Genomic DNA, 22,728 nt, shown 5'->3' with positions numbered 1-22,728 from the left:
AAAACAAAAAACTTTTACTCTCTATGCATTTTATTTGCCACATTTGAGAGAGCTGAAAACGGTTCAAGTCAAAGGCTCTAGTACAGTGTTCAAAGCAAATATGCAAAGAAAAAGCAATATACAGGGAAAGCAAGTGAGTAAGAAACGGTCTTCGCCTTCTCAGTAAAGGACTGTTCCGCTTTTCCCATTGGTCAGGTCCCAAACCATGAAGTTATCCTCTGTCTCTCCTTCTCTCACACCCTCCTTCCAGTCTGTCAACCAATCCTACTAGGCCTACCTTCAAACTAGAATCACAATCTGACCACTTTTCTCCATCTCCACTGCCAACCCCCAGTCCAATCCACCATCATCCCTCACCTGAATTATGCAGCAGCCTCCAACTGATTGCCCTGCTTCCATCCCTATTCAGCTACTGGAGTGTCCTTCTAAACACATAAATCCCATCGTGTTGCTCCTCTGCTCGATGGCTTCCCAACATACTCAATGGACGTCAAAGTTCAACACAATCCGCACTTTGCTGTCCCCCCAACTCCATCCTCTCTCTGACCTCATCCCTGCTCTGCCATGCCTGAGCTGACTCTCTGCCAGCGTGCCAGGCATGCTTCCCACCCCATGGCTTTGCCCTTGCCCTTCCTTCGATCTTCCCCCACGGTTTGCTCTCAAAAACTGTAAGACCTCCCATGTTGGCATTCTCCGTTCCCCATTTCCTGGTGTTTTCCTTCCCCGTAGAACTTACCACCTCATATTCATATACGTTACTTATTTGTTTGTCTATTGCCCCCATCCCACACACGCAGGGGTTGTATGCGTGGTTCCCTGCTGCCACCCTCGCAGCTGGAACAAAACCGGGCTCAATTATTATTGAGTAAGTGCTCAATTACTATTGGCTAACTGGATAAATAAATGAATGACCCATGCAGACACAATTAAGTTACTCTGTTCTGGGGCGCCTGGGTGGCTCAGTTGGTTAAGCATCTGCCTTCATCTCAGGTCATGATCTCAGGGTCCTGGGATGGAGCCCCCGCATCAGGCTCCCTGCTCAGCAGGAAGTCTGCTTCTCCTTCTCCCTCTGACCCTCCCCCGCTTCACTTGTGTTCTCTCTCAAATAAATGAATAAAATCTTTTTTTAAAAACTTACTCTGTTCTGCACATCTCAAGCTGTTTATCAAGTTCACTACAGAAAGGTAATAGAACTAATTTAGAATTCGCAATTGCTAAGAAGCACTAACTTAAAAGGAACACTTTGAGATAAAATGCTTTGGTTCTACATCTTTCTAAAGAATAACTAACTTTCATATAAGCCTTCATTCACTATAGCTTTTCAATCAATCTGATGGTGACTACTCAAAGGACATAAATTATCAGCACCAAAACCTGGCCTACTTGGGCCAGTAGCATAGAAACAGATCCTCGTGGGCTCCTTCATCCACCCAAATCCAGTCCAGATGCAATCAGTATCTTATTAATCAACTAACAGTAATTATTCACTTACTCCGAGATGAATACAATCACATGGAACAAAAATGCAAAAGAAATGTTGCTACTAGAATAGGTATATCAGGGTCTAAAATTAATTTATCACAGTTGACTTTTGTGATGTTTCAATAAAAAAATTTTTTGTAGAACTCTTTACTAATTAAAAAAAAAAAAGCCCTGATTATAAACTGTTACAGCTACATGCAAGATTTCTTTTTTTTTTTATTTTTTAAAGATTTTATTTATTTTTCAACAGAGAGAGAGACAGTGAGAGAGGGAACACAAGCAGGGGGAGTGGGAGAGGGAGAAGCAGGCTTCCCGCGGAGCAGGGAGCCCAATGCGGGGCTCGATCCCACGACCCTGGGATCCTGACCTGAGCTGAAGGCAGGCGCTTAACAACTGAGCCACCCAGGCGCCCTACATGCAAGATTTCTAATCAATTTATTTTTAGTTTAGGCTAATAAAAGCAAGTTGCTTATCACTGAAATGTTTAACATGGGGAATTATGGAATGTCTTACATTCTCTGGGGACATTTAAAACAGAAGAACCATACTGCTCACTTCGGCTGCACATATACTAAAACAGAAGAACCATAAATCTGTGTGCTTTATTCTACCTGTGAGTAGAGCTCTAGATTCAGTCTCTAAATGCCCTCCCAGCCCCCAGTTTCAGGCTGTGCAGGAAAGTTCACAGGAGGCAGCCTTCAACAGTGCAGTAGCATTTAAATGTGCTTATTTTTAATTGTGTTATACCACCCATATAGATGGCATCTTTTATAGCGCCAACAAGATACATTTCCTACATTTTTCAAAAATACCTTTATTATATCATCCAGTATCGTTTGCCAAGGATTTCTCTCAGTTGCTCAAGTATTGTTTATTCTGTGATAAACTGTGAATTTAAAAAGTAGCTCAAAGGCATCAGTAAAGGCTAAGATCAAAATTAAGCAAAGACTGAGATACGAGGCATACAGTCATAATGTTGCCAATGATGCTGATTCTCAGAGACGCAGAGATTCTCTGAGATCCCCTTTTTCCTAATCATAATTAGTATCAATTAAATTCAAGGCTCACTGCCTGTTACAAAGCAGAAGAATTCTGGGGGATCCTAACTCCCTCTACTCCAATTATCTATTTCAGGCACATTCTGGTCATATAAGGAAATTATTGCTAAAAGAACATGCTATTCTAATATGCCACTTAGAAATTAATTTAACAGCGCAATTTTCACCTTACATACATACATGAGGCAAAAGGAACGTTTTAGGGCACCTGGGTGGTTCAGTCAGTTAAGCGTCCGACTCTTGATTTTGGCTCAGGTCATGGTCTCAGGACCCTGAGATCGAGCCCCGCATCAGGCTCCACGCTCAGTGCAGAGTCTGCTTGTCCCTTTCCCTCGCCCCCGCCCCCCTGCTTGCTCTTGCTCACTCCCACTCCCTCTGTCTCAAATAAATAAATAAAAGCTTAAAAAAAGAATGTTTTAAAAATTTAGACACTGGAATATTAAGTTGAACATAGAGCCCTCATTATAAAAGCCTTATTTCCAGTAAATTCTATGGCAATTCAGGAATTAAAGGCTGAAATGAAAATACTGTACTTCGAAAAGAGCTGAAACACAGAACCAAAACCATATATGATGGGTATAAGAATAGTAGTATTCTACAAAACTAAAAATATAACTCAGTGAAACAGTATACCAGGATTGTCACAAAACATAAAACTTGGCATAAAACACAAAACCCACAATTCTAACACTCCTTTTACTATATTCTAGGAAAATTGCAAAGAAACCCCTTTACATATATAAATAGAAGAAACAGATATGCATAAAAATCAATAAAGAATAGCCTGAACATATTTCACTGTATCACATCCTTAAAAGGGTCCCTTTGAATTGCATCTCAGATAATACACATCAAGAGCTTCCAAAAAGGTTAGTTAGAAACCTTTGTCTCCCTCCCCTCTTGTTTTTTCCCAGTGAAGGGAACTCAGGGTACCTCCAGCTATTCTGCTGCCACACTCCATTCCCCCTGAGGCAGGTAGAGTGACCGAATGACTGACAAACCTGGGAAGAATTACTGGCCCTTTGGCTCGGTTCTGCCATTCTTCTCTTGCCTACTCACATAAATCATACTACTCTCGCTGCTCCTCCAACACATACAAGACAACGGCCCATCTCTGCATGGAGAAGTCGCTCCAGACCCACTTTGTCAATAACCTGTTCCTACAGCCTGAATCTAGGATCTATAAAGAGCTCATTTAGTTCTCACACTAAGTTATGGCTTCCACCTTGGCCATATTCAATACAAAAAATAGTATTTTGACCGCCAGCTGTACTCTATTTATGGGGAGTCCCTTAGAAACCATAATACCTGGCAACAGATAACTCCATTATTTCTGGGCAATTTATCCTAAGGAGTGAATCCTGAGCGAGAAATATGCATAAAGAAAAGATGTTCACTGCCATATTAATTACAATAATGAAAAACCGCCAACAACCTAAATATCCACCACTGGATAACAAGTCACCAGTCAACTGGTGAATCCACATGACGGACTCTCGTGCAATTGTAAAAAGGGTATTTATAAAAACTGAGTAATAGTACAGGAACATGTTTTTGAAGTCATGTCAGAGAAAAAATAAAAGTAGAATGAAATCCAAAATTCTTACCTATTCCCTAACTGCCTTGATTCCTGACTTCCTCTTGATTTTTTCCCACTACTCTCCAGTAATCCCCACTTTCATTCCATTTCTTGAAGAAGCCAAGCTTCCTAACTCGCTGTTTTCTGACTAGCTCCTTCTGTGCTTTTCTACTTAAATGCCAACTCCTCCAGGAAAATACACCTGAGCACCCCACCTAAAGCCCCCCACCCCATATCCCACATCACCTTACATTACACTTAGCACTTAGCACCACCGGATGTTTTTGTTGACTTATTTCTCCACCTGCAGAATGTAAGTTCCGTAATTGCAAGGACTTGCCTATCTCGTTCCCTACCATATCCCAATATTTATAGCAGTGCTTGGCACACAGCAGGTGCTCAGCAAATGCCCATTTGAATGAAAAATGAAGACTTAAAATAATGTGATATAAATTTTTAAAACATAAAAATTGTATAAAAAAGGAATCCTAGTAGGCAGCATTAATTATGTTATAGTAATTTTTAATGTGAAGAAAACCACACCAAAGCATATGGGGCATGATGCTAGGACAATGTAAGTGGGGGAGAGTTGGAGACAGAACCGAGAGATGTGGACACCTGCTCCCGATCCCTCTTCAATCAGAGCAATGTTCCTTGTTCTCTGCTATGGTGGGCATCCTACCAATTTTTTCTTAGAAGAAAGGGCTTGGTGGCTTAAAAATGTTTGCAAACAGTATTTTAATTCTTCATCAGTGTGAATATACTATTTTAGATGTGGGGACGGAAAGAAAAATCAATTTGCTGGGTAGAAACCATATAAAGGGAACTAATTAGGAAGGGGAAATTTGGAAGAAAAAAGAGATCTAGGTCCAGGAAACACAATAAATGTTCCTAAAATAAAGGCATAGTGGAGATCTAGAAATTACTGGAAAACAAAGTAAAACAAAACAAAAAACAAAGAAACCAAATCATATTCACACATGTAGCCCAATTGAAAGCTTTCCAATGTGTAAAATATTTGCAAGTAAAATGTATTATATAAAAACTCAGTTTGTTATACCTGGCCAGAGTCTCCAGTACAATATTCAGTAATATCACATGCATTCACAGCATCCCGACATTCATACCCTCGTGGCTGAAACTGCAAATCAAAATTCAATATTAGGAGCTAGTGTTAATTAGTATTTCAAATAGCTAGCATTGTTATATTCACCAATAATTCAGGCACTCTCTCATAACCATTACCAAACTCTTTATGAATTAGCAAGATAGTTGCAGAATAGAGACAAGGCCCAGATACCACTCTCTGTAGTAAATATGAATCATTAACCAAGGCATTAAATGTTCAGATTTCAAAACCCACGGTTTCAGAGTATTACTTTTGGAAAACAAGGTAATGGCAATTATGTAAAGAAGATAGAGTAGTATGGTTTAAAACAAAAGAGCAAATCACTAAAATATAAACATTTAAGATCTCTCTGAAGATTGAATATACACACCCAACCTTCACTAATTGAACCTATTAGCTTGGATCTTAATCTTGTTTTAGCTAAATATATACAATCAAATTTCAGTGAATTCATATGAACTCCTTTCAGTGACACCAATCACACTGAGGGGGTGGGTAAAAGATGAAGGAAAAAGACCACTGATGTCAAGCAATTTATAATCTGGTGGGGAACATAAGGCAACTAAGCTAGTATCTTAAAATACCATAATGCTTAATACCTCTTTGTATTGAATAAAATAATAAAATCATGTAACCTTATGGTTATAAGGAATATTAGAGGTTTAGTAAATGAGAAAAAGGAAGATTTAAAAAATGACTTTTCAAAAATTGACTGGAGATTCTACAGAGGGAAATGAACTGTGTCCATACATACATAAGCTGTATATATACACATATAAATATACACACATAGATTACCTCTTTATCCAGCTTTCTTGCCTCTATAGGGGATTTTAAACCCAAGCATAAAAAATGTGAGCACTAGGTTTTAGGTTCATGTCCAAAATAAATGTACATATACATAGTAATAAATTTAAAGAAAAATATTATAAGTAGGTCATATTATTAAAAAGACCACAGAAATTGTCCCTCTTCTATTCAACCACTTAATGTGGTTCTCATCTGCATTAGCAGGACAACTCTCAATGTTTATTTTGGAAGGAGTATACGTATATTTTCTTAAGGAGGCATTGAAAGATAGGATAGTTGATAGTGCATCATAGTAAAGGTAAATGCTTTGACCCACAGAATTTAGGTAGCTTTGTTGATTCTACAAAATTGCGAGGCACATGGTCAATCAACAAATGTGTGGCAAGCTCTACAAATACTCTGTGTACGCATTGAGAGATGTAGCTAACATGTCGATGAAAAGGAAGGCGAAAGTGTCAGTTGACTCACGAGACATGAGGTATTGTTACAGCACGGCCCATCGCTGCAGTGGGCCCCGTTGGAGAGAGAGCATTTCTTACAGCACAATCCATAGCATTCCTAGAGGAAACACTTCACGTGAGTAAGTGAGAAAGCTTATAGGCTGGTCATTCAACCCTCTCTCCACATGTGACTTATAATCCACATGAGGAGACTTATACAATAACAAGCAAATATTTCAGTAAATAATCACTTTAAACAATGATAAAATTCCTTCCTGCCATATTTTCCAGCAAAGTATGATCTTCTGTGAGAGGGCTTCTCTACCAAAAAGTAAGCTTATTTCTTAGCAAGCTGCTCACCTTCAGTTAGTTCCAATACATTCTTAAGACTCTTATCTAGTTTCGGATTTTTAAAAATATTTTAAAGTAATCTCTACACCCAACATGGGGCTTGAACTCACAATCCCAAGATCAAGAGTCACGTGCTCTACTGACCGAGCCAGGCAGGGGCCCCAAGACTCTATCTAGTTTTATAAAGACAAAAATAATACATACCATGGAAAGACTATTTCATGATTTGGTAAAATTTGAATGGGATGAATATGAGCTATGAATTTTTAAGAGGTAGGAGATTTGATTAGAAGAACCCACTAGGTTTTTTTCAAACAAGGCCATAAGGACATGATTAATTCTAACATGTCTGAGCTGAGATTAAGCACTGATGAGAGAGATGAGAAAGAAAGGCAGTAAGACCACAGAGAAGGACCCTGTAGGCTTCTCACTATTCTTGTTTGCTCTGGGGAGGAGCCGTGTTGAAGGTAGGAAAGATCTCTTATACCTACCACGTGTAAACCACAGTCACATTCCTCTCCAGCCTCCACGTATCCATTTCCACATTCTGTGGGCTCAAATAGCTAAAAGAGATTAGGAAGAGAAAGGAAAAACGTTTTAATTTATCACAGAAAATCAACACACCAATAGGGCCACATACATGGTCCTATAATCCACTACCATGTGAAATTCTTCTGTGATCTGTTGTTAATGGCATCTTACAAATGATGTCTTTGTGGGTAACACTGTTCACTTATTAATAACACTTCTAAAAACCATATTCCAAATGGGGTACTATTTCTTGGAGGATTCTCTGGAGGTGGGCTCCAGAGATGACCTCTACCATTAGAATTACTTATTAATGGAAATAAGCTGTCAAAAGGAATAGATTATTTATCATATTTGCTAATGGAGCTAAGATGCAATGCTAAGACTCACAGATATCTAATTTACTGACTTATCTCCAGGCAGCTGAGAAAACACAAAAACTGTCAAAAAGATAAAAATGTTTCAGTCACAGCCAAATGTAACAAATACAATCAAGGAAATGCAAATAAGCGTAGAAAAGGTCCTGCTGGAAATCCATGCCCATCATTTGCATTGAAAAGAAATCTGCACTGTCTAAAGCATATTAAATAAACGTGCAGACATATGCACGGATGTATAGAAATCTCTCAGTCATTCCTGGAGCAATGGAAGAGTCAGATTTCTAGAATAATCCACTCTACTAGTGCTATGAACTTGCTTGCCAGACAAACTATATTGCAACCAATTGTGGAGGCAGTTGAGTGTTTATGAGAAATATTTCTATTTTCCCTTAGCTGGGGCAAGATCTCCCTATGCATGCCCATCATTCTTGGATGAAGACTGGAACAGCACATTCCAACCCAAATGCTCGGAGACAGGAATATGAGAGGGTAAGAGAGACTCCTCCTCCAGCGACCCCAAGGAAGGGTTGCCTTCTACCGAGTCCATCTGAGAAAGACCCGATTCTCCTTCCACTTCCAGTAGGGAAAAACTCTTATTCAAAGCAAGAAAGTTTTCCAGCATATTTGGGTGAGACTCCACCATAGGAAAGTCCAATAAGTGAAATCAACAGTCCTGATCTCTGTGGTATTTTATCAGCAGGCAGGAGAAAATGGAAATGGGAAGCTCAGACTGGAACATGGCTAGCACTTTCCTATCAGGCCTCACATGGAACCAGCTGCTAGATCTCACTCTTAGGAGCCTTCTTCCATCCAGCGACAGGTGGAAAACATAGCAGGTGGGAAGGGTCCCACAGCGCAGAAAAGAGGCATGCAGATAATGTGGAATATAACATGTAAACTATGCATGCATACATTCATTGACTAAAAGCACTTGGGGAAAAAAAAGTCAATTCTTTGATACATACATACAAACTATTCCACTAGAATCCATAGAGGCTTTTAAAGAAAAATCATTCTGCCATGTAGGTTAAAAAAAATCCATATTTACTAACTTTTAAAATTGAGGATATATCGTTATATTCATTTAGTTTCCAAGTTATCAGAATAATTTTCTTCCTACTCACAGGCAATTACAGAAATCTAATGATGGATCCTTCCACACACACTAGAAACCTTAGGACTCAGTGTTGTGCTCTCAGGCACAATGCTTCTAATTGGCTGGTGAGATGCAAGGCAGGTGAAATTAGTCATGTATACTCCAATTCATAAATGTCAGCAGCTTACGTCAATCATTACTACTCCTTACCCCCACTTTGAACACTTCGAAGTTTTCAGCTTCCTGTTGCACTGAGATCAATGTCATGAAAGGCAGGCGGCTGGATTTAATGGTGCAAGGTCACTTTAAAATTCCCGTTTCTTTTTCTGCAGACTCACTGAGATTTTATACAGATGTCAGGCATCCAACTACCATCCCCTGACTACAGGGGTATCACTTAATTATGAGGCTAGGAGTAAATTATTCTGTCAGTTACCCACATTAGTCACTGATTTTTTTTCTGAAGGTTAACATGATTTCACTGCTCTCTCAATTCATAGAGCATTAAACATTTTGTACAGCAAATGGACTACATTTGACTTATGAAGTAGTATTTTCAAAAGAAATATGAGATGTGCAATGTTAAGAGTTTCTATACCATCTGCTAATTAGCAGCAATCCTGTCTTTTTGTCTATTGACGATTCATTTCCAAATACGCTACTAGAGGTCCACGGTCCCTTACGCAAAAGCTTTGTAGCCAGTGAGTTTGAAAATTCTGGCTTTGCTAGATTTTAGAAAAGTATGATACATTTACCATGTTCTATGTAATAGCCCTAAGGGGCCTGGTGCACACCCTATAATCAAAAACATTTCTATTTCTGCAGTAATACTTATGAATATTTATACTATGAGGGGTAATAAAGGTTTTCAGTCCAAGATAAGTTTTACTGCCTGACGTGTTTTCTGCAAACTCATAAAAAAGACTTCCAATTCTCAGAGCTTTTTGAGTTAAGGAATTATGGATAAGGATTGTGACAATGTATATATGAATCCTGATGAAATGCCAGTCGACACCATGGACCCCCACATAAAGAGACTATATAATAAATAATAAATACATAAATGTATTTATGAGATCCATAAATACTTTGGGCTATTTTTTGGCTAGCTGATATTAGTAATGCTTCCTGTCTAGGAGAATAGACCACTTAAAAAGAAAAAAAAAAAAAAAGCCAGGAAACTAGTTATACTCTTAGAGAGAATATCAATGGAAAATGGATTTTTCTCAGAGGAACAGGTTAAAGCAATGTATCTTAATCTAAACCACAATCTCTAAGCAGCAGGATGAAAATCCTAACATGTAAACTTCAAATATATTTTGAAATGTTTGTTTCTTTGTTTGCAGAACAAAGTGGGAGGGCTACAGCTAGCACTGAAAAATCAGAGATTCAAAGCAGCAAAACTATAGTTTTATCATTCATTTAAACAGGACCAGACTTCAACATGATAATGGCTTTTATGACTAAATATTAATCTGATTGACAAATCCCCTCCTCCCCAAAAAGACCTGTTTTCCAAGACAAGTATCTGACATTTGGCAGTGTTCCGTTGTAAAAAGATATGTCTTTTTGCATCTCATTTTATTAAGTCACGGAGCTACTTTTCAACATTTCACAAAGAGTAAAATGCAAGAATGGCGTTTAAGTCTTTTCCCATAAGAGATTTGTGACTGGATTCTGAGCAGATCTGAGTTGTACATGATTTCAGACGCTAGTGCTTTCATGAATGTTATGTACATTAAACAAATGTCTTAGAAGCAAAAAAAAAATTAAAGAAATAATTACACTTTCTGAGTTACTAACCTTTGTCGGCCTGTTGAAAAGACAGGCTCCACCCCCTCTCTGTAAAAAGTCTCTATATTCCAAAATGCTGCACTTTGAGAACTTTCGGGAATGGGACACCCTGAGAAAATAAAGAATCAATTATGTAAATAATTTACCAAAAGCAGGCATCAGAGAAGAAAATTAAAACCCTTGGATTAGAACAACAGGTTCACTCTGGATTCCACACAGGTTATGACAAGGCATTTATGTTCAAATTGCCAAATAAGTATGTGTGGTAGAATTTGTAAAAATAGATAGTCAAAGAAAACCACAGATTGGGGCCAGGTTATAACCTCCTCAGCAACCAAGCCCTTCCGTGCCTGGGCCTGGAAGAGTTTTGGAAAGCTTATCACAAAACTTCTCCACCTAAGCTATATTTTAAAGTGTGGTCATTTTTGTTTGCTCTCAGTAAAGGCAAGCATTTTTTGCCTCTGTCCTGAATAAAAGATGCAAAGGAACCTACTAGATTTTACTTTGGAGGAAGGAATTGTGAGGGTCAATCTATTAAAGATTATATAATGTGGACTTCAGCAACACCAATGAGGCAAACAAGGAAATCAAGGAAAGAGAAGTATTATACTATATATATATATACACATACTATATATATATACATATACACATACATGTATATACATGAATATATATACACATATATGTATATATGTTTTTAGCACATATACACTCGGTAAAAACAGAATTAGGGTAAGCTCCTTCTGAATTAGAATTAGATAATAGCTTTTTAGGCTCAACCTGAAATATATTCATGACTTAGGAATATGATATGAGCCTCTTTGTGATTTAATTAATCCAATTACTATCTCTACGTCAGTACCTGGGGAGATATTATACACACGGTCAAAGTTAAACTGAATCATACACACTGATTCCTTGGGCGTATTTGTTATAGTACTTGATTTGAGAGCGACAGGCCACGGATTCTAGGATGTAATCCTAAAGTTTCTTGTACCCTGATGCATGAGGGTAGTATATGGAAGTAGGAAAAGTTTTTGCCATTGTTGACAGTGATCTCTTAAAGGAACTATGTAGAAATGTATACTTGAGAAAATATATATATATATTAGCTTTAAATAGTTTTATTCTATCCTCTGGGTGGCCAGTCCAAAAATCCATTTAGAAATTGGGAGTTTAGAAGACAGAAGGTGCCTCCCTATAGAAGCAATATTATAAATGGTGTTACCTTCCTATAGTAGTCCGCAAAAATGCTGTTTAAGCCATAATGTTACTAAACTATGGTAGAACAGTAAGGGGAGCATGAAAGTCTACAGTTTCAGGTTTAAACTACATTTCTAGAAACATGTTCTAAAGCAGCAGGTAGAATGGTTGACTCTCTCTGCAATCCCTCATGATCACACTCCTCTTTTCCACCAGGAGCAGGACTCCTGGTGGGAGCGTAAAGAAGGGACTCTGTACAAGGAGGTCAGAGCCTCTGGCCACTGGGGCTCCTCAGGAGACGGAGAGGACCAGAAACAGGCAATGTATTGAGCAGATCTCTGGCATGCGCAGAAGAAACAGGAGAGATGCTGGGTGAGACAACCTCTTACGTCTCATAGGAGTAGGCTCTAGCTTAGGGAGCCTTGGGTCAATGGCTCCCACAGGGGCAGGGGCTGGGGGATGGGGGGGGGCAATGTTTCTAGGCCTTGGTTCACAGACACCAATAGCAGCTCCAGGGCAGTGACTCTAGTTCTCCAAGTATCCTCACAAGAAGAGAAGAGATAGGTGAGAAAATGTTCAAATGTCTATCAAGAGATGATACCTAATTTAGACACAATAAATCTGTTTTAATTAAAAAAAAAACTATATGGATTATATAAGCAGTATAGTACAATTTTTACTAGAGCAAACATATCTATTTGCGAGTTCCTTAAAATATAAATTGATGACAAAATGGACTTTCACTGACTGCTCCAGGCAGACAACCAGCTCTTAGTCTAAGTGCACTAAAAAATTAATGTATCTACTAAACTTAGAAGCATTTAATAATGGGCTTCTTTTAAAGGTTAATAGAAATAGAAGTTGTTACTATATTTTGCTCTTATCAACATTATAAAAAATTAAAATATAAGGTGAATCAGTCCTTTCATTTTTAAAATATCAGATAATTAATGATTGGATTTATACTGAGTGCTGAGCCTAAAAGATCAGTACCTGAGAGACAGTGTATCTAATTATATGCAGCAATGTCAGTGAAAGGCAGATATCAAAGGCACATATAATGAAAATTTACCCTGTTTCCTCCATGATGCAGCCACCCCAGGATTCTGTGCAGTCACATTCTAGTCCAATGAAATAACAAGAAGCAACAGAAGAAAAGAAAAACAACAAAAGTCACGTCTTTAATTTGCATTGCAACTCTTGAGATAATTCCTTATTCCCAATTCCATGTCATGTAGATACAGAATGTGAAGTCTCACCAAACAAAATCTATTTCCATTCAATCAGTATTTCTTTATATCCTTTCCAGAAGTACAGGTTGTTTCCTAAGACAACAGCTGGTGAGAAATAAAACTCACTCTCTTCATTTTTGCAACTCAGAAAGCTCAATTGAGTTCCCAGTTCCAATGTTTAATGAAAAGTAGCCTGGTCTGGAAGTGAAAAGCCTGAGTTCTAGGCCAAGTTCTACCTGAAAGGCAAGTCCTGCAGGCAAGTGACTTAGTATTTCTTGGGTCTCAGTGTTTCCACCTTGAAAATGGAGAACAGCCTCTCTGCCTGTCTCCCAGAGTGGTTCGGGGGCTCACACGAGATGAGCGGTGATGCTCTATTGCACACGTCATGAGGCATCACTGAAGCCTGCCCAACAGAGCACACTGGAATTTATAGGACAGAATTCCATTTGCTAGATTCAAAGCGAGGTTTGGCCAGAGACTTGAAGAACACTACGCTCAAAGGTTTAGGAAAAGAGAGCATTCCAAAATAAAAGTGTAAGTCACTGAAATTAAACAACAATCACAAACTCAACCTAGATGCCAGAGACTGACATATTGATATTACGATGGGCTGTTCTTTTCATTTATTTTTTCCCATTCTCTTTTCTATCATAGACAGACATATTTTTAAAGGAAGGCTTCCAAATGGATTTTTTAAAAGCCAAAGTTCAGAACTAAAGAACTATCTTCCTAAACAAACAATTCACAAAGGAATAAAACATTTTAGGAAGGAATTACTCCGGGCATCGGTCCTGAACCCCAACTTCTCACCCCACCCCCTCACCCAACTCCATAACATCTCTCAGCTGACCCCAGCGCTGGCCTCTTCCAGGCCCCAGGGTTCTCAAACAAGGTCATAAACCTGGTCCCACTCCTTTCTGATACTAAGGCCATCCATCCCAGCTGATGAAACCCAAAACACCTCCTTTAACGTGTACTATGCGTTTCCTTGGGAAAGCAAATACTCTGAGCAAGATATTAATAAACGAAAGTTTGTGGATATTTGCTAAATGCCACCAGACTTAATATACCCATCAAGTGATAACTTAATACACCCATAAAGGGAATTGAGAAGCTCCTGGATACATATTTTGTTTCAAGTTTCCATAACACTATGCATTAATGACAATTATTTGATAGTTGTCAAAAAGGTAGAAAATGTAGGATAATGTTACAGTAGATTTTTGTCCTTTTCTTCCTCGGGAGCTGAGGTGGGCAGGGAGACCTTTACTATTGGCATCTGGTATTTTCACAGAGGGGAGCAGACTTCCACTTAAGAGAAAAATTTGAGGGAATACCTCGGTCTTTCTTTCCTCAAGATCCCATTATGACTTTTGTGGGTCCTCGGCACTTTTGCCTGATGCCACAAGAAATGTATTAGAAATTGCGTTTTACTATTTTGTTGGTCTAAAGAGGAATATAATCCAGGTTGGATTTTATCCTGATTTTTAAAGAAACTGAAATTTTTCATGGACTCCTAAAACCACTGTGGGCTTTGCGTACCTCGCCCCTGGAAGTCAGCCCTGTGCTTCCACCTTCCCCTCCTCTGAGTAACGAAGAGAGTGACGCCAGCAGTCACTGGCTGCATTTTTCCCACTGAGTGGGGCCTGTGGTCCTGTTTAGACTCCCTCTTGGCACTGCTGGCCTATGAGAGGGTTATCCCCTACCACGTTCCCAGGCTTAAAGGGCCCTTAGGGCAGGGCTACCTGTAGGGGAGGCTTCTTCCTGAGCCTTTCTGATGGAACCATGTGGGTGAGTTCAGTTAGAGGGAGGTAGGTGGGGAAGTTTAATTAGAATGGGAGCTCCTTTTTGACACTAGATCTAAGCTATTTCCTGGTCCAGTTGTACTATTATTGACCCCCAGTGGAACTTTATTGACACCTAGTGTCTACACTCCACTGCTTAGAACCCAGAGGGTGAATATTCACCCCCTCCCTTGAACCCCAACACTCTGCGATGTGAGAAAGAGCTGCTCCTCTTCTGAGAAAATGGGTGCGATTTTTATGAATTCTGAAGGGGAACTATCTACAACGCGAACAGATTAAGAATTACCTTAAGTTGCTCATTTGATCATCTTTTTTAAGTGGAAGCAGGTATACTACAATTAAACTCTCACGAATTAGGAATGAGAAATATTTATTTATTATTGACTGGACATGCATTATACAGACAGAATGGCACATGAAAGCGAGTAAGAAGGTCAATGTACATACTTGGCTTTCTGCTAGAAGGTTCCCATTGGATTCCAAGGTTTTGAGCCAGGCTCTGCGATAATACTTGTGCCACTGCCATTGGAAGACCATACTGTTTTTCAGAGTTGAAAGTGTGTGGGAGACATTTGAGAGAGTGCACAAAGCTAGTTATTATTTCTTAATCATCACCACATATCATCTCAGTTCCCTAAGTAGAGCCTCACAAGCATCAAAGGAGGGCATATGCTCCTTCTCACTTCTTCCTTGCAACTGGGCCCAAGAAGCAGAAAGCCTCTCTTCCTACGTGGCATCTCTCAGAACGTGATGCTCTCACATGGAAACATAAAATACAAGCCATAAAAGGCTATGCCCTGATTCAACTCATACCAAACCAAGAATAAATTCAACTTACTACAAATATGCCAAGAGAGGTCTCGACTGAATGACGGCTATTGGGATAAGCTGGTATAATATATTCTGGCATCGATCAGGGTTTAGATATAGTTGGTTCAGCTTTTTGGGTGCTGTTGCCAACAGGCGTAAGGATTTCCTTGATATAAATGAAGGTACTGGAATCCAAACAATGAGACTAAGGAAATATTTGTTTCAATGAATTCTACAGAGATATAGGTAGAAGGCATAAAGATGAAAAATTTACATAGGGAGAAAACAAAGATACTGATTAAATATAATCATAAACTCTTTGATTTAAATGAGTTAAACCTAACATGCATAGGAGAGCATGATAGCTTGAAGTTATCGGGAAAGGAATAATAAGTTTATAAAAACTTATCCATAGAGGTGAAAAAAATCTCTGGACCACTCTTTGGCATGCATTTGCCTGATAAACATGAAAAACCATCATTATGAAATGAAGCAATACTTCCTTTCTAACACCAAAGACCACTTTGGGTTCCACTTACTAATAAAAATCACTCATACCTTATTCTTATGTCATTGTCATTTTAAACAAGGCTGAGAGGGATGGAAACTAGGCCACAGGGAAGAAAGAGGTCAGATGCAAAGATAAAACTCTACTTTAGGAAAATTGATCAAATTTACCTCATTCACACCAACTCCCCTTGTGCGAGAACAGACACCTCCGAAGTAACTGAGACTGCTTCTCTTATAGTGGAATGTCATACGCCTAAAGACAAAGGAAGTGTATCAGGAAACCAACACAGTGACCATCATACACACTCTCCCAAGACACACCTACTCCCTCTTCTACAGTGAACACCCCAAACTCATTCTTCCTCAAGAAATCAAAAACTACATTTTAAATACCTTTAGATTTATGTTGTCATAAATACCTTTAAATTTATGTTGTGTGAAGCAATCTCAGTTGAACAAACATTAATCGAGCACCTACTAAGCACTGACCGATTATTATAAATTATTATACATTGCTGATTACAGACTGAGAGAAAAAGAAGTAAAGAGCTAAGGCGAGAGGCAAGGAAAGAGGAATCTGGTGGGTCTGATTCCAGGTCAGAACCTTGGAGGACTGTCTGAAAACAGCTTTGCCATGAATGGAAAAGGAAACCACCTATTATATTGAAAGACCATATGGTCATCCTTTTCCTCAATGATAAAATCTCAATTTTATTCAATGGTTCACCTCAAAAGACTGTATTTCCTGGCCTCTCTTGCAACCCTCTCTATGTGTGGCATGTGATTAAGAGCCAGGAAATGATTTGTTGGTAAATGGATATGTGAAAGCTTTCAGGAAATCTGCTTTAAAGGAGCTAACTCAGCTGGAAGGAGGGCTCTTTTGAACTCCTCCATGACTATATTCCTGATGCCTAATAAAGGCTGGTGCACCAGCAGCCACCTTGAATCATGAGTTGACCTGGAGGATGGAAAGCATGAAAGTAAGAACGTGCTCTGAAGGTAAATCTTATGACCATGGAACCACCGTCCCAGCACAGACAACTTACCTCCCTGCTACTTACATAACCAGAAAGAAGAATCAATTCAAGATCAGTACACTGACATATAACTTAACGGATACAATAAGGGCATAAAGATCAAAGACCACAGGTACATACGAGATGAGGTGCACAGCATCAGCATGCTGTTTGATACGCTGCCGGTATTTGGAGAACTCATGGAGCATCTGCACAGGGTTGGTGGTGATGTCAATATGATCCTTCTCAGTCCAGGTCTCTACAGCCACCAGGACAACCCTGGTATTGAGCTGCTCCTTGTAAATCTGAGGGTATACAACAGGACAGGTGCAGGAGGAAAACACTGGGTCAAACATGCACAATCAGTGATTCAGAGTCAGTGGAAGGACAGGAGGGGAGGTGAGAGGAGAACATGAGGTCACAATTAGCTCATCATAAAGAATCTTCTTTCCTTTCTCATTTCCAAGAACAAAAATAAAGAAAGAAAGAACAATCACACAATTCAGCCTCTCCTACAAGATTATTTTAATCCCAAATCAGCACATTTATTGGCCAGGCATCTCACTAGGGGATGGACAGTAGGGATGTCAAGATTCTAAAGTCTGGACATAAATTCATAACAGTGTTCAGTAAAATCACTCTCCCAAAGAGTGGCTGGAGCCTGACCTACTGGCTCGTAGTGCAGTACAACCAGTCAGCCCGGCAGGATTGAAACAGATCACTAAGTCCTTGGACCAGCACCCAACAACATGGCTTACTTGTCCTTGGAGGCCCAGCGCCATGACACGTAAAAGAACAGTGGGAGGGTATCCTAGATCTGGGCCAAAAGTCGAGAAAGATACAGTTTAAATATTGGGAGTGAGGCCACCCTATGGTGAGGGGGAAGTGGGTGATATGAATCTGTTTTTCCCTCTTTTGGCCCAGATGCTAAACAATTCACACAATTAAGCAATTTCAAAGATGGCTATCATTTTGTCCTATTTTCAAGCTAATTAAGAAAATAATGGGTGATCTTTGAACACACTGAAGAAAAGGAATATCATCATGCCTAAATCAACCCAAAGCTATAATGATTTTACAACAAGCGAGTTAAATGTAATGTCTTTTAAAGATTAGTTAGCCAGCTTCAGAACCCAATTCCACTTTGCAAGATGTGGTTCTATTCAATCATGGTAGAATGACCAACACAGAGATGCTACCAAGTCAACAGCTTTGGCAACTTCTCTTTTCCATATTCACTTATAGTCTTCTTCTGAGAAGACTGCTGACAAGAGCTGAAATTACAGAAGATTAATAAACCAGGTGTAAACTGGCTTTCAGAATTTCAATCCTAACTCTATATGGCTCACTATGACCATCCACCTGTATTACACCGTTACTCAGCTGTGCCTACAGGTATATGTTGTGAGTATTTACGTGATGAAAGGTTTGGGGACTGTTTCAAAGGCAGTTCTTTGGAGGAAATAAGTATCATTTAGACAGTTGGCAATTCATAAAAAGTTTTTTTTTTTCCCAGTTAAGAGGGAACATACCATAAATATCAGATAAAAATAGATTTAACTGAACAAAATAGCACTTTACATTAGAAAACAAAGTAGTATGCTATATTTAATCTATGACTAGCCAAACTGAACTATTTATTGGAACATAACAAATAATATTCACATCTATGTAATTCTACCTAAATCAGGAAAAAGGAAGAAAATCTTAAACATTATTCTCTGTAACTTACAAAATGAGAGGGGAAAAAATATCAATATGAATGATTTATAGAGCTAGAAGTCTTTGTAAGGAGACATATATCTTACTGTTTCAAATTAATTTTATTTGGGGGACTGCACTTAATTCTGTCATCTAGAAATAAAATCTGAAGCATTCACTACTAGGAAAATAAATGTGAGTTCTTAAAAAAAAAAATACTCCACCTCAATCAATTAGCTCTCTTGCAATATATTTAAGACAATAAGCTCAACTGGTCATCATTAACAAAGTCTCATTTGCCAAGTGTAATTTACACTCTTTTTAGCAGTTAATTTTCTCTAGTGTTTTTGTCCCTCTAGGCTGGGTGACAAAGACGTCTAGACATCACTTAGAAGCAACACTAATGCATCTTTGGCATACCGAGAATGACCCAACTGCCCCCAAAACTTTGATAACACTACTTTTCGTGGAAGCAGACCATATATGTTTATCAGGCAAATATATGGAAATTTCTTAGCCAGATGAGCTTAAGGATGGTGTTTTTTATAAACCATCCCGTCTTGGGAAAATAGGTTCAAGAAAACTGGGATACTTACAGAATCCACAAGGTTGACCACGGACTTTGCGAAGTTATTGGTGTGTGCATGAGAAGAGCGGTATTTCTTATACTGGGGGGGGGGGGAAGGATAAACCAGTTACTGCCAAATCATAATTTAATGGCAAATTTCAAACTTCAGTAAAAGCAGACACTTCACAGCAATAGTACAAATAGGGATTAAAAATAGACAATTCTGCTCGCACCATGTTGGATATAGTGGTGTTTTTTTGATTTCTCTATTAGGCAGCAAAACTCCATCTAAAACACCTGTACCAGTTCCAAGTATGGAGAGAACCTGTAGAAATCTGTGTGAGAAGCTTTACACCCGAGAAATGAGTAGTTCATTCAGTCTTAATGTCTACAAATGCAATCTTCTTGTGTTCACTGAAACAACCATTACAGTTTACGAAGGGCTTAGCCAAGAAATTTAGTCCCAACTGGACACCCTTCTCCCTTTAAACTCAAGACCAGACACTGACCAAGAAAATTTCTTAGGCAGCACTTTAGATACTGGCCATGATATAGAACGCATTTTTTATACATTTTAGTATATTCTTTCAGAAGAATGCCTCCTCCAAATGAAGCCTTGGCTTTTGACTGTTCCAAGTCAGAACAAAGGAGGGACAAAAAGTAAAAATGAAGTGCGTGGATAGTTTAAGATTGTTTATGGTTATTTATGATTATTTAAGAAAATAAATAAAAATAAATTAATAGAATAATTCCATAACAACATCTGGAGGGCTACAGTTTTAGCAAAGAATACTGCACAGTATGTCTTTGAGAGGACATTTGAAAACTGGAGTCTACCACAGGGGGATCACGCCCTCTACTAGGAAAAAGGACATACTCAAAACTACTGAATCAGATTTGCACCATAAATCTTTAAAATCTGTCTTTAGTAACATATCTTTCATAAAGATTAAAAACGGTTCTACTCTGGAAATCCATGAAATTATTTTTTTTTCCTCCTCTGCCCACTTTCATACTATAAATTTGTCAGGCTCTCTTCATTTCATTCTCTCTCTACCCCGGTACTACGTTTTTTTTTTTAAACAAAGAATATATGTCTTCATGCTTACATACCTGGTATTTATTTTTTATGCTACTTCATACAATGACAACCCATGACAAATGTGCAATAAATCAGTACTGTGTTATTGGTAGCATTCACTAATTTATTACCATTTTGCATTTATAACACTTACTATGATGTGAATGTTTATATCCCCCCAAATTCATATGTTGAAATCCTAACTCCCAAAATGATGGTATTAGGAGGTGGGGCCTTTGGGAGATGCTTTGGTCATGAGGCAGAAGGCTAATGAATGGGATTAGTGCCTCAAAGGAAACTCCAGAGAGCTCCCTTGCCCCTTGCACCAGAGGAAGTGGGGACAGAGCGAGGTGCTGCCTATGAATCGGGAAGCAGGTCCTCACCACCTGCTGGCACCATGATCTTGGGCTTCTCAGCCCCTAGAACGGTGAGAAATAAATTTCTGTTATTCATAAGCCACCCAGTCTGCGGTGTTTTGTTAGATCAGCCTGAATGGACTTGGACTCAGAATGGACTCAGACTTGATGTTACTGCTGTCACCGTGCATCATAATCTGACCCACACTGTCTCCATGTGTTCTTTAAGGGTAAACATCAATCTGTGCATGTAACTGGGCCAAAAACATCATATTGATCTAAGAATCTTAACGCACTTTAACAGGGTTTTCAAACCTGGCATAAAGAAGTTGCTGTAAATAGCTAAGCATTTTAAGTTGTCCAGCAAATTCCACATGCTAAAAAATTTCAAAGATATTTTTTAAAGTAAAAGCAAAAGCCTCAGCATTAAGTTCCTTTGGGGTGATGACAATATTAAAAGTCTTTACATTAAGAAGCACATATTACAAAAAGAAATGAAAAATATTAACTGACACCTATTCTAAGGCAGTGGTGTTATATACCTATGACAATTAACTTTATTTTGCTTCTGAACATTAATTTGTCCATTTTGGAGACTTCTTTTTGTAGTATAATGATCATGCGAAAATATGAGATGCAAGTTAAAAAATTAATGAAGTCTTTTTTGATGTTGCGATGTTTTTCACTTATTTCATATTTTTAATTTCCATGCCTCTGATTTCCTTTATAGAAAGCTCCCTCTGCTGTGGGGTAAGTGAATTAGAAAGGGTCAAGCATGGAAGCAAGAGTCCAGGTAAAAGATAATGAAGGCTGGACATCTGCAGAGACAAGTGGGTGGACACACTATGAAGGTAGGGTTCCCAGGACTTGCTGATGTATAGGATGTGGAAGGTGAGGAAAGAGAAGAATAAAGGATGACTGCCAGGTCTTGAATTTGAATAGCTGGGGGAATAGAGGTGACATTTAAAATAATGAGAAAAACTAGGTGAAGAGAAGCTTAGGACTAAGGGATCAAGAGTGCTGATTTAGAAATGTTAGAGATGCCTATTCAGTACTGAAGCTGGCATGCAAGTAGACAGTTGATACATAAGTATGGACTCAGGAGGCTAGAGGCATAAAGTAAAGAGCGATAAATTTAAAGTCATGATATATATTTTTTAAGATTTTATTTATTTATTTTGAGGGGAGAGGGGCAGAGGCCGAGGGAAAGAGAAAATCTCCATCCGACTCCCTGCTGAGCTCGGAGCCCAATGTGGGGCTCGATCTCACGACCCTGAGATCATGACCTGAGCTGAAACCAAGAGTTGGATGCTCTTGAGAGATTGGAAGTGTTCACATTGGCAAGAGTTATAGAGAGAAAAGAGAGCCCAAAACCAAGCTATGAGCACTCCCATAATCCTAGAGGCCAGATGCAAAAGACTAAGAAGGAAGGGCCAGTAAAGTGGGAGAGCTGTTGTGTCAACAGAAGCCGAAAGATGAAGAAAATGTTTCACATAGGAGAGCATAATCAACCATGTCCACTGCGGCAGCATGAAAGAGAGTGAGAGAGCACGAAAGAGGACAGCTAGGGTACCCATGAGATTTGTTCACTTGAAGTTCCACTTAATTGAGCAGCTAAGATTTACCAGGATCTATAAGTGTTTCTCCTACAACAAGTATTTGCTCCTCAAACTCTATGAGGTGGGTTTTATTAGACCATTTTAGAAATGTGGACAGTGAGGTTCAGAGAGGACAAAGAACTTATCCAAGGTCACACAGCTGGAATTCAATGCCTACTCTGGGTTGAGATAGGAGAT

At 38.9% G+C, this 22,728-nt stretch overlaps 1 protein-coding gene across 1 annotated transcript in view; it reads right to left on the bottom strand.

Annotated features, from left to right (window-relative positions):
• ADAM23 (ADAM metallopeptidase domain 23) overlaps positions 1–22,728 on the bottom strand; it is a 169,516-nt gene that overhangs the window by 29,467 nt on the left and 117,321 nt on the right. The window contains exons 10-18 of the mRNA XM_044913386.1: positions 19,524–19,595; positions 17,368–17,531; positions 16,379–16,463; positions 15,338–15,428; positions 12,926–12,974; positions 10,657–10,756; positions 7,341–7,412; positions 6,527–6,616; positions 5,180–5,260 (exon numbers count right to left, since the gene is read on the bottom strand). Of these exons, the coding sequence (XP_044769321.1) occupies positions 5,180–5,260; positions 6,527–6,616; positions 7,341–7,412; positions 10,657–10,756; positions 12,926–12,974; positions 15,338–15,428; positions 16,379–16,463; positions 17,368–17,531; positions 19,524–19,595 (804 nt within the window). The remainder of the gene's footprint in view (positions 1–5,179; positions 5,261–6,526; positions 6,617–7,340; positions 7,413–10,656; positions 10,757–12,925; positions 12,975–15,337; positions 15,429–16,378; positions 16,464–17,367; positions 17,532–19,523; positions 19,596–22,728) is intronic.

This window comes from Neomonachus schauinslandi, chromosome 3 (genome assembly GCF_002201575.2).
Source record: "Neomonachus schauinslandi chromosome 3, ASM220157v2, whole genome shotgun sequence".
Lineage (NCBI taxonomy): Eukaryota > Metazoa > Chordata > Mammalia > Carnivora > Phocidae > Neomonachus > Neomonachus schauinslandi.
This window is presented reverse-complemented; position numbering and strand designations above follow the sequence as displayed.